The sequence below is a fragment of the Diorhabda sublineata genome, chromosome 7 (assembly GCF_026230105.1).
Source record: "Diorhabda sublineata isolate icDioSubl1.1 chromosome 7, icDioSubl1.1, whole genome shotgun sequence".
NCBI lineage: Eukaryota > Metazoa > Arthropoda > Insecta > Coleoptera > Chrysomelidae > Diorhabda > Diorhabda sublineata.
The window spans coordinates 18729248-18743256 of record NC_079480.1 but is presented as its reverse complement, the minus strand read 5'-3'; the positions used below and the strand labels follow the sequence as shown (position 1 = coordinate 18743256).

Sequence of the window (14009 nt, the reverse complement as noted above, 5' to 3'; positions counted from 1 at the left end):
GAAAACTTTTCAGTATTTACCAGAAAAAACAAACCGTTTTCATAGATTTTGGTTAATATTAAGATACTAAGTGCTAAGGGTATTCGCAAAAAGATAAGTTTTATTTGTATTCTTCTTGTTGTCCAGTATTTCCCGAAATTATCGTTGAAAGTATATCTTTTGAATGTTGAAATAACAAGAATTATGTTTTTTCATCAGTCAATCAACAACAAATCAAAACAGTACGTGGTAACATTGATAGAAATTATAAATAAAAACACATTCAGTTAATTTATTACTACCAGTTCACATTATTTTCATTTAATGAAAAATTTTACCTAACTATTACAAGAAACTCATTATTTTCCTCATTTTTTCACTGTTTAAGTGGAAACTTATTATTATTTTACCGTACAATTAAACAACAGAGAAGTCGGTCAAATGAGTTCGTAGCACCAGAGATTTAAGCAGAAAACGTTGATATTTCATTAATGAAAATCATGTAATGCAAGCTACAAGCTTTCCTGGTAGAAGATTTTCTGTTTGTCCACTGCAGCTTGTCCACTGCAGCTTGTCCACTGCATTCCTAGTATCATTATCTGAAATGAATGACAACCTCTCAAAGCTTCCTCGATCAGTCCAAAGATAGTTTAGAAAAGCGAGATCTGAGTTATAGGTTCCAGGATTACTGGTTGTTATTGTGCAACAAAAAAGATTGCCACGGACTATTGCACAACAAATCACTATACCTGACAGTATTCACGGCCTCAATATAATTTAGTAGCGAAGTTAACGTGTTTCTGATATTGTAGCTAGGCTAGATAAAAAAGAAGAGCGATTTGGCATCTTGAAAGCTGCAGCAGCAATTATTCGAGAGAATATTCAATGTGCGGTGTTAGATGATTCTAATTATCCTCCACCAGGTCGTATGTTTAAAGATATTGATACAGACATGACACTGACTTATGATTAAGAAAAGAAAGAAGAAGAAGAAAACGAAGACAGTACACTAAAAGTTCCATTGGATTATTATGAATCCGTCGAATAATTTTTCCAAATTATATTTTCATTTATTTATTACATAATTTCCACAGTTTTCATCATTTTCAATACTCAAATTGAATTCAATAGGATCATAATAAATCGTGGAATAGGCCTACCGAGGAAACAACGTTAAAAAAAAGCGCCAAGCATATTACGATTAAAATATTTTTTTCAATTCTTTCAACCGCTATATCACGGAAATAGCGATACTTATGAAAAAACTTGAGAATACATTTTTTGTAGAAAATCAGATGATCTACAATTTTGGTCCTAACTATTTTTGCTATAAAACTCACCGTTTCCCTGAAAAATGTAAAAAACCTATTTTTGTAAACTGATGCGCACATCCAAACTAAGTTTAATATATTTTTGACTCACCCTAGTAATTCAGCATAATAGTTTGCAATAATATCATTGTGTACAGTAATTTTTGAGTAACTACGTGCAGGTATTTAATACATACGTCGTCGAGGTTAGTATGAAAGCGAATTGAATAAAATGTCAATTATTAAAGACATATTTACATTTGGTCAATAAACAAATTTGACCCGGAAAGACCAATAAAACAACATTTTCACATATTTTAGTACAATTTTTATTAATGCCTTTTATTATTGCCTTCGAAATAAGCCATTTTCGTGTCATGTCGATGATTAATACAATTCTCGATGTGAGCCTCGGCTGAGATAGCCTCCGGTATTAAACCAAATTCTTTCTATGACTTTTATAGACTCTGTGCATTATCTGAAGTGGATATTGGGGTTTCGAAAACAGAAAAAGCCTCAGGTAGCCAAATCTGGGAAATACGGTGAGAGCGATGACTCTAGCTTCGTATTTGGACAAAACAACAAATATGACAACAAACTGCTCCAAGAAGATGCCTCAAAACACAAGTAGTACTCCTTATTGACTTTTTGATTCTTTGGAATGAACTCATGGTGACCCACCACGTTAGTTGAAAAAAACGATAAGCATCAACTTGTTTTTCGTCTAACTAACGTGATTTTTCCGGTCTAAGTTCAATTTTGGGGCGTATTTTCCTCTTATAATCATATTTTTAAACTCACGTCTCGTCACTAGTGATAAGTAATGTAGAGTCCTTTCTTTTGCGACCCCTAATCGTTGTAGTTTTTGAAAAAAATTCACATCTTTTAGTACGAGTATAGTATTGACATACTTTATAACAAAAATGTTATAAGTCGATCTATAAAAGCTTCTGCTACCACTCATTTTCAAGCATCATTTCCTCAATTATCGTTTTTAACAAAGATGGATAGAGGACTCGCGACTGAATGTTTTAAGTCACTCAAATACTTGCGTTCGTGATAAAGAAGACTTCCCAAAACAGTTTTTCAATATTTGAAAACAAACAAACTTGTATTGCAAAAATTCATGTAAAATGTTACCGATTCAATTTGATTGCATGATCAGAAAATGTATAATTAATAAATGGTAATTTTGAAAACATATTAAAGAAGATAATAAAATAAAATTCCATTTAAATAACAAGGGAACATATATTATAGATACGATGTCTGGTACAAGTAACAACTAATATTTTTACAACAAAGTGTTGTTAAGATCGGTATGAAGACCATGAAAGCAACTATACGTTCAGCTTCGGAATGTAAATCACTTTTAAATAAATACGGTAGACACTTAACATCCAGTTATTAAAACCATTGACATGGGCATTCGCGTACAAGCGACAAGCACCGACAACGAACTACCAACTTTACTAATAAAAATAAACACTGTATTGATTGAAATATTAATTGAAAATATTCAAAATTTTTCGAAATAACTCAACCAATTACTTATTTGGATATTATTCACTGTGGTTTATTTATTAAACTGGAATTTCTGGAACCGTTGGTGATATTCATACTGAACATACTGTACACACTAGCACTACAACAACACTCACGATTACACTGTTTGATGCGCGTTTCGATAACCAAGTTATCGTCTTCGGAGATTAAAAGAGACTGAAGGTAAATAATTTACCTTCTTGAAGATGTAAAGTAGCTAATGCTGTATCATTAGATGTGTAGTTGAGTATAATGTTTCATGTTTTCTTATTTCTAAAGGCAATATTATAGGTTTGATGTCATTTCATTGTGTACAAGCTGCAATTCTAGGGAAAAATCTAGTTACTTTTTGCTCAATAGATCAGCTAACTTTCCTAAAACTTTGCTTCAGTTTCGTTGTTAAGCTGGGCACAAAATATTAAGTAAAATTTGAGGTTAGGATTTTGATTAATACTCATCAGTTACAAGTTAACATTATTGCTAGCCATGCTAGTCTAGTTTATTTTACTTAGTTTTGTTATTTTCATTTTTAAACCGCACACAAATATTAAATAAAACGCAATATATTGATCTTGCAAGTAATTGCATGCAATTTCTTGCACGTTGTCTTGCATCATGTCCTTAAGAATATGCTACAGGTGAAGAAAAATTGTGTAAAAAACATTAATATTTGATAAAATACGTAACTACATCTAACTCGAGAAGATTTAAGTTTTGCTCCGAAAACAATAAAGGCCGCTTGACATGAAGCAATAAAACGTATAATGCAATGCAATCCAATCAAAAGCATGCGCTTATGACGTTCAGTTGATTGTTTCATGCAAGATCTTGCACTTGCAACATTATTATTTATTTTATTTTAAGGATTTGCTAATTATCTTATGTTTTATTTTCCTCGGGAGTTTTTCGTCCATTTTCAAATAATTTTTCTCATCTAATTTTATAGTTAAATTCATTTCTATCTAGCCATGGCCTACCATCCCCTGGGTGCTATTTCCTTTCCATCATATTCCAAAAGCAAGCAGCAGCTGATATAATTATTGCTAGCACTTTTTTCTCGTTTAATTCATCTAGCTTTGTTATTTTCATTTTTAAGCCGATCATAAAATATTAAATGAAATTGGAGGTTAGTAAATTGTTTACTTTTGCTTATTTGGATTAGTGGCAAGAAACTTGTATAATGTCAAGAAACGTGCTATATAAGTTTATGTGATATTTTGATCTTTTCAGAAATTGCAAATTTCTTGCACGTTGTCTTGCATCATGTCAAGTAACCCTAAGCACAATAGATGCAAATGGATATGATATAACTTTCTTCTTTTTATTCTTTCCTAGAACATATTACAGATGAAGAAAAAAATTTTTACAGTGATATGAATATTTAATAAAAGAACTTTGAACAATTGATTTGAAAATTCAAGTTAAATTTTGAAAACAGTACAAAAGTACATCCTGTATCAACAGATTTTTTCTTTATTATTCTTTATTTTAATATACCTACTATGGGTGAAAAAAAATCATGAATATTTAATAAAATAAAGAAATTATATTCATCTATGAAAGTTTGAATAGATAATTTAATTGTATAGAAAAATGTCTAGAAATCACGCTTCATTTCATTAAGATCCTAGCTTCCTCTACAAAATTAGTACTAGAATGCGAATTAAGCGTTCCTAAATTCTCAAAATAAATTACTTTAAAGTGTCCTTAACAGATCAGTGGAATAAAATCATTTGTACTTGAAAGGTGTCTCAAAATAACCTCAAGATTTGAAATGCCGCCATTTATAGAGTAAAGTGTTGACAACTTTAAAAAACAAATCGACAACTGACAGTTTAGGCTTAGTAAAATTTGAGTCTAAAGTGACCGAAATTAACGCAAGATTTAAATTTGCCGCCATGTATACAGTAAAGTGTTGACAACTCGAAAAAACAAATCGACAGCTGACAGTTTAAGGTTAGTAAAAATGGAAAGTTACACGATATTTTAAAATTAATGAAATGTCGACCGCAGTTCGAAAAGCTCTCTACAGCGTATACTCACTAAAGTTTTGCGTAATGACGAGTTTATTAAATGGACTATTGGGTATCAAAAAATGAATGTTGATTTTTTTAGTGTAATAATCTTAAACGACGAAGCACCTATGCACTTAAATTGCTTTGTTAATCGTGAAAATTTCAGCTTTTGGGGTTCTGAAAAGTCACGTGTGATTATTAAAAACCAAATGCATCTACACCGTGTGACTGTTTGGTATAATTGAACCATATTTTTGTAAGAATAAGATCAAGAAGTGACTATTACTGGTACTCGACAACAAAACGGAACAAAATTACTGTACGAGATATTTCCAGGTCGTGTTTCAGTAATCAGAATTGACCCTCTAGATCCAGGCTGCTCAATTCAAGGCCCGCAGGCCACAGTGTGGCCCACGAAGGAATTTTAAGTGGCCTGCGCAAGTGTGGTTTAAAAATACCTACCAAATTCAAAAATCCCGCGGCGCACATTATAGAATCCCACAACCACGCGTACATTGTTTGTACTTTAGGATTCAATAAAAAAATTAAAATCAAAAGACTAAGAACTGTATTTTCCATTTAATTTTTGGATACCCTCACAATATCGCAGAAACTTTGAGCTGATCATCAGCTTATAGTCAAACTTATTGTGAAATTCGTCCATTTCATTGTTTAGCAAAGAATGTGATCTTAGTTAACAAGTAGTCTGTTTTCAATAACCCGGAGAAGGAAGTCATGATCATTTTCAACGCTTGAAATATGATTCCAGTCGATTTCAACAGAAGGGGCGAAAACTATATGACCGATTTAATAAAAGGGGTTGTTGCTATTTCGACAGAAAAAATCACGAGACAATTTTTAAACATTATATCATCCACCAAGAAGCGCTCTGTGTGCAAATATTTCCGAAAGAATTTTGTAAGGTTATGGAATCAGGAATTTAAAAACATCCAAGTAAAAAATCATTTTAATGCTACAAACACCAAGTTGAAACTGAATTGGAAATATTGGAGAAGAACAGTTGTGATCTTATATATATATATATATATATATATATATATATATATATATATATATAATAATCTCAATTTATGATAATTTTCTTCAGAATGTCTCTTTATAGCGGTTGGCATATACAACGATAATATATAAAAATCAACATATCTCCTAAATCATAAATTTGAGCGAGTTGTACCTTTTTGTTAAAAAAATCTATTGTAAAATTAATTTTTCTATATTTAGGTTGCACAGATTGTCCCTGTAAAAGTTACGGATTGTCATCCAGCAGTAGACATGACCGCTCCTTGCATTCTGATTGTAGAGTGTAGAAATTAAATAATTTCGTCAAACACACTACAACGGCATACGTAATCATCCATTGAAAATTCATAATGTAAAATTTAGAGAATATACTTAAATATGAGTTCTGATTTCGTAACGGCATTTGAATCAGTAACGAGGGGTCCAATGAGAATGTTTTCACGAATTTTTTTCCTGAAACACTCTACATTCAACGATTATCATCAACATCGACCTCAACATGAAAATATGTGACCGAATCTTGGGGTTAAAGCCCAAAACATCCTGTTTAGTTAGCATTGAAATTATTATTTAAACGGAACACCCTGTATAAAATGTTGGACTTAAACTAATCCATATATGTTTCTGCTATTGTTACAACTGTATATAGATAAAAAAACTTATTTTTTTTTCAAAATAATTTAATACATTCCATATCTATAGATGTGAAAGTATTTTATTTTCAGTTTTGATAATATGGAACTATAGAATTTAAAAATATGTTATTCCCTGTAGAGCTTTTGATTCTGACATAAAATTGACGGATTCTCGTTAACACCATATTTATTGTGAACCACTACGTCTTTCTGTTATCTCACATGATATCCTGGTGAGATTCACCACGGTATACAGACTCTATCTGCTACCTACCATTAATAATATAAATATCATCACTATTGTATTCTTCATGCATCCGTAATGGCATTTGTTAGCGTTTATTATTCGCTATGATAGGGATGGATTTATAAATGTATATAATAAGGCGCCAGTTCTTGTTCGATGGCTGAAGGTGATTAAAAAATAAACAACGTCATCAATTGCCTTTTTAATGTGAAACGAACTTGTTAAAAATGAATTGTTTCTAATGATTGATCGCTACTGAATCATTGAAACCATTTACTATGGTACAGAAACCAAGAAGAACACTTTTAGAAATCGAAACTGCGTGTTATTTTATGTAAAAAACTTTGTTCAATGCCATTTGATCTACACTCTCATCACAATTGAAAATGTATTAGAAAATGGGGAACTTAGAAGAAAAATCACTTACTGGAACAATCTACAGGTGTTAAGACATTCAAATTTATTCCTGGGAACCTTTAACCAAAGAAGATGTATTGAATATATTAACCTAAATAAAAACAATCTACGAATATCAACAGGAATCTTGTTAGAACATTATCAGTTCATTGGATACCCAAAATATTTTTGAACGTTCAAACCCATTTTATAATGGAAATTTTGAGGTTAGGGAAAATTGCTTGGAGAATAATCTGTAGAGAATTTTGTGCTGCACATTTTTTGTTCTGCCACTTTTTTTCTCCTAGTTTTCAAGTTATTTTCGATTCAAAATAGTTTTGAGTGTACAATCTTATTTTACGGTGAATATTTTGAGGTTAGGAAAAAATACCTAGGATACTTTTTTGTAGAGAATTTTGTACTCTACGTTTTTTGTTTTTTATTGGTTACGGATGTTTTTTTTTCGAATTCCTCATAGTTCTCGAATTATTCGCGGTTCAAAATGTTTTTTAGCGTTTAAACACATTTCTAATGGACATTTTGAGGCTAGGAAAAAATGCTTGAAAACCAGTCTGTGGAAATTTTGTGCTCCACATTTTTTTGTCCCTGCAATTTGTGTCGAAATCCTCATAGTTTTCGAATTATCCGCAATTGAAAATGTTTTTGAGTACATAAACTTATTTTACGATGAAAATTTCCAAGTTAAGAAAAAATGCTTGAACTCCAATCTGAATAGAATTTTCTGCTGTACATTTTTTGTTCTAGCACTTTTTTTAGAATTCCTCGTAGTTTTCAAGTTACTCGCGATTCAAAATAGTTTTGAGCGTTCAAACCCATTTTAAGGAGAAAATTTGAGGTTAGGAACAAATACCTGGCATACTTTTTTGTAGAGAATTTTGTACTCTACATTTGTTGTTACGATAGACTTTTTTGAGTTCCTCGTAGTTTTCGAGTTATTCGCGATTCAAAATAGTTTTGAGTATATAAGCCCATTTTAAGGTGAAAATTTTGAGGTTAGGAACAAGTACTTGGGATACTTTTTTGTAGAGAATTTTGTAGTCTACATTTTTTGTTATGACAGTTTTTTTGGAATTCTTCATAGTTTTCGAGTTATTCGCGTTTCTAAATTTTTTTCAGTTTCAAGTCCCAAAATTTCTAAAATCCGAGCCCTTACTTTTAGTAGAGTTGCTAGATTTATTCAGTATCTTAACAAAACAGTATCCTAAGCCAACAAAGTACACTGAAAAAACTTTTTCTAAAATACCATTGTTTTGCGAAACATATGATGGCTAAAATTACTAATAAGTGTGATTAATTCAATTAATACAAATTATAATACAATTTAAGTGATTTTCTCAGTCAATTGAGAGAAAATTTACTGAGACTAGTTGGAATTTTACAATTTTTTAATATAAATCTTACTTGAAAGTAATTATACTTAACTGCTCATTATTTTTAAATAACAATGTTCGAAGATTATAAAAAATTTCTAGATTTTGATCTACTATGTTTCATTGTACAATTTGCATTTTTGCTTGGTTCTAAAGCATTATTTTCAAATAAATTCAGTGATTTTCTGATTTAGAAGAAGACGGGGATACAGAAACAGAAAGTTTGTTGTATAGTGAATGAAAAAAATTTATTTTGTTTTTCAAACTGAGCCCAAGTTACAACATTGCAAAATAAATTTACTGAATATCCACACGATATATCTTTGATTGAAGTTACAAAATTATATAATGAAATTTCTAACCAAATTTTCTAGTAACTAACTAATTTTTAAATCAGAATTGAATTATTTTGTTCAGTGAAGTAACTAAATTGTTGTTCGTTCAATACTACTATACATTTTTGGAAAGTTTACCAAAGAAATATTTAACAGTGACCAAAATAGTTCACAACCAAAAACACTGAGCTAAAAAGTTTCGAAGGGCAGTCAAAATCGGAACCAGAAGTTCTATACGAATCAGAAATTTATACAATGACAATAAACTGGAAATACGAGGTAGAAAAATATACTACATTATCAAAATGCACAGGACTAATGATATACAAGAAGCTGAAAATAACACAAATCGTTTACATAAAAAGCGAGATAATGACACATAGAACTGTAGAGAATTATGAGAAAGATTCTGGAAGGAGGAGAAAGTGGAAAAAGAAGAAGAAAAATCCCCAAAAAATGTGTACAAGAAGTCTAGTAGGATATAGAGGAGAAAGTAATAATAAAGTGGAGAGAAGTAGCAAAGAAGAATAATGAAGCAAATTGAAGAAGACGTGTATAGAGAACTGCATATATATTTGTTAATAAATCAAGTCAATTCATGTCACAAAAAACATCAGTGATATAAAGTTTGGTAATTTTATACTTTCGCGGTCCCCTCGTTTTTTTTTGGCTCTAGAAAATCTAAAAATCTTCCGATTTTGATGAATTTTCTTCGTTTTTATGGCAAATTTGCGAAAAAATTATGGGAATAAAAAAATGAAAACTTATATTGGTTTCAGGGCTTTAAATGTCTCACGAAAATGCACTCATTCACGTATAATTGTTGATAACTTTTTTCCAAACAATCGAATGAAGTTTTTATCATCTACACAAAAAAAACGAACGAATGGAAAAAAAATTGTACAAAAATGTTGAATTTTCATGTTTTTACAATTAAAAATAATAATAATTTCTCTCAAAATTGACTTTTTCTCTCATATAATCATTTATGCCTTTTTTATTAAATAATCATTAAAGTTATATAAACAAAAACATTCTTAAAATCAGTTATTGTAATCAAGTGTACAATATTACAAGTTAACTTTTCACCATTAAAAAAATGATATCTTACTAAGGTTGACTGTTAGAGATAAAAAATGAATAAACGAACATTTTTTATGTGTAGATTAACAAAAAAATATATGAACTGCGTTTGATGCTTTGTAAAAAAAATATGAACGATTATATGCGAAAAAGTACGTTTATGATTTAAAGTCATAAAACTATATGAAATCTCCAGGTGAGATATTTCCCATATTTTTCCTCCTAAATCCGCCGTAAAAACGAAGATTTTTAAAAAAATTAATCGAAATCTGATGATTTTTCGAATTTCTAGAACCAAAAAACGAGGGTATAGATCTATCCAATTATCAGATCCTTAATTTAGGATATAAGCTATTCAAAGAGCAAAAACTGCATTGAAAGAAGATAATTATTTGATAAAAATGATAAATAACATATTCAAGAAAAGGATAAACAGATACTACAATCAATTAAAAAACAAAACAGAAACGAAACATCAAAACATAAAATATTTTTCCTTACCATTTGTAGGTACAAGGACTTTCCCGACGATCAAATTATTTCAAAAAGGACATAATACGTTATCCAAATATTTCACTAAATTAAAATCTAAAACACCAAAAACCAGAAAAAGTAATTCATATCAAGTGCCTTGTACTAATTGTGACGCTGTCTACATAGGGCAGACATCTGAGTATTTAGAAAATAGACTAAAAAGTCATCAATACGATAAAACAATAAAACTGCGTTAACGAACCATGAAATACTCAAATTCAATTATAAAGATTCAAAAATTCTTGGAACGGAATGTAATAGAAGAAAAAGAGAATTTTTAGAAATGGGTTACATTCATAAAAACGAAAAACCTATAAATGATAAAAAAAGATCTAAATTTTCTTCAATCTTTCAAAAACTATTGAAAAAAAATTATTTTAAAACAGAAGAGACCTAAAATCAACAGCATTTAGATGCATTAAAATATCAAAAGATCTAAGAAATTAAAGAAAATTAAAAATCTAGTTTGACATGAACGATATGTATCATTATTTTGAACTTTTTACTTTTTAGTCGTTTTTTAAGTTTTTAGTGATGAGTTTTCTTGATTTTAGATCTCTTTTGATATGAAATCAGTTCAAAATATAAGATAAAAATTTTACTTTGCGACTTTTTTAAAAAATACGATTAAATTTATAAATAGATCACTTAGAGGATCCATATCAAGTATTGTAGCCTAATTAGTAATGATAAATCTGGAGAAAATTGTCTTGAATAAAATAATAAAATTAATTTGCTCGATGTCTTTGTGCTCAAATTATTTATACTACATCCCAAATGACAAAAAAGATAAGTAATTATGAGTTTGATTAATTAAATGTTTAATTTAGATTCTTACCTATTTGAAAAGCAAACTTAAGAGAAAATAATGAAGGATACATGTTCAAGGAACAAAGGGACGAAACCTAAGCATCAATATTTCCTCATCATATGTACAAGAATTTTCCCAACAACTAACAAATTATATTAAATGAATATAATATATGTATTATTTACATATTTCACTAATATAAAACGCAAAGAAACGAAAAAAGTGAAAAAGATGTGAAAAAATAGATCAAAAAGTCCTCAAAATGATAAAAAGCCCTAATTTTTATCAACCTTTAGTTTAGTTTTAAAACAGAATAGATCTAAAATCTAGAACATTTAGAAGCATTAATATATCAAAGGTCGAAGATATGAGAAATTAAAGAAAATTGTATCATTATTTTGAACTTTATACTTTTTAGTCGTTTTTATGAGTTTTTTGTGATGATTTTTCTTGATTTTGGTCTCCTTTAATATGAAATCAGTTCAAAATAACAGATAAAAACTTCACTTTTCGACTTTTATCAAAAATACGATTAAATTTATCAATAGATCACATAGGGGATCCATAACAATCAATTGTTTTAGTCCAATTAGTAATGATAAATCTAGAGAAAAGTGTCTCGAATAAAATAATAAAATTAATTCTCTCGATTTAAAGAAATAGATCAAAAAATCCTCAATACGATAGAAAAGACCTAAGCTAGAATTTCTGGAACTGTTAGCATTATTCGTAAACTCTCTGAAGACGATAACTTGGTTATCCAAAAGACATAAGTGAAATTTTTAATTCTATTTATATAATTTTTGATTTACTTAAGAATGATGGAATTGAGGGGAAAAAACACTTATTTTCAAAATATGAAAACTAAAGAAAAAATATGATTTAATATAGTTTCTTATTTATATTCTTGATCAGTTTCAAATTAACTTATATGTTTAAAAACCAATTTTTAATTAAAACAGACCCAAAATCGAGACGATTCATCAATAAAAATTTCTAAAAACTAAGATTTCAAAATTTTTTTAAATCGATTACATTTAAAACTGTGTTAAATATGTTGAAAAATCCATAAAATATGCAATTTTTGAAATAGCACCGCACAAACTGAAGTAATAGGAATTTAGTACATTTCAAATTGGATTACTAACAGAATTCTCATATAGATTTATAGAAGGGAAACGGCACCACTTGAGTTTCCCCTCATTTTCATTGCCTTTATAATTACATCAACGATATTGCGAGGGTTAGAATTGTCCCAGTTATCTAGGGAAGGTTTCCAATAAAGTATATCAATAATACGATTATAGTTGAAAATAGAATAATTTTCATAAACAGAAAAAAAAGTACAAAACACATACCTGGCCGTTGTGCAGTCTCTGTAAAGAGTATCAAAATCTTTACACGAAAGTAGTTTGCATCTGTTGACTCCTGGTTGGATAGCTCCGAGTCCTCTTAAGATTCGAACTTGTTCTACGTTACAGACAAGCGGTACAATGTCCAATCGTTTCAATTTCGTATAAACCGTGTGTAAACCGCCGACTAAATGCTTCAAGAAAAGTTCGAAGGCTTGAGGAAGACATAACATAGTGTCCCCGACAATTATAAAAGCCGCCACTTTCTGACCGCGATAATCAACTAACTTACACTCGTTGGCCGTTGGATCGGAAGTAGAAATCGGCGGAGGACTGTTGTAAGAACGCGGTGGTGCGTGATGAGCCATTAGATCCAATGGATTATGAAGAACGCCTAAGGAATTGAGAAGGCCGAGACCTGGTGGCGGCAGGTGTCCAAGCGCCATGCTGCGGGCCAAATTTGCAGAAGACACCGGCGGTGGTGAAAGTGGATGTGCCATCGATATCGGTGGTCCTAGAGGACTAGCTTGTCTCGGACTGTGCACGTGATGATTATGATTATGGATGTGATTGCCGGATAGATTATTCGGAGGTGAAGGAGATTGTTTGATTGCTACGGCCGGTGAACCGGAAGACGCGTGACTACTGTGATCGCTTGGAGAGTCCATACCGGAATTGTCCATCATCGCGACTACGCACACTAAACACCTAAAACACCACTAAACACCAAAGTCCATTTGTTTGTTTTTTTTTCCCAGTGTATATATTTATTTGTCTTCACCAAATGTATTGGAACAATTGCAAACGGCCAGACAGTCGAAGAGATGTCGTAATAGTGAGGGTTTCAGTATTGTTTGTCTGTCTGACGCGGGCGGGGCAGTGAGCGCGCACCGAAGGTACACTCTGTAGCGCGACCTGAGGAAGTGCACATACAACCGGTACACTCGGCGGGTACAAATGTAATAAATAAAAACATTTGGAAAAACTCCTGCAAGTGCCTGTAGGAGGAGCCAATTTCGTCACGCACACAATCCCGTCGATTGGTAGGTCGTTGTAACTGGGAGCCGTTCATTGGCGCCCCTCTCGATTTCGTCTTCGTCCGCCCACCCACCGCTACTGAAAGAAGTTAGTTTCTTTGTAACTTCGAGGGCGGATGCAAGAGAACTTGAAATATGAGCTATGACGTATTGATAAAGAATGTCACCGGGCTGTCGTTGCGCAATCAATACGAGGTGTGCGGGCCGTTTTTTTTTTATTTCTATTCAATGTATTCTTTGATTTTCTTAAATTGCTTTTACATTTTAATAAAATGCTTGTTTAAAATAACGCCTCTTC

General features: G+C 30.9%; 1 protein-coding gene across 1 annotated transcript in view; it reads right to left on the bottom strand.

Annotated features, from left to right (window-relative positions):
* The window catches only part of LOC130446622 (dachshund homolog 2), a 416848-nt gene extending 403246 nt beyond the window's left edge, over positions 1-13602 (bottom strand). Inside the window, exon 1 of the mRNA XM_056782989.1 lies at positions 12681-13602. Coding sequence (XP_056638967.1) covers positions 12681-13360 — 680 coding nt within the window. The 5' untranslated portion in view covers positions 13361-13602. The remainder of the gene's footprint in view (positions 1-12680) is intronic.
* Between the last annotated feature and the right edge of the window lie 407 nt (positions 13603-14009).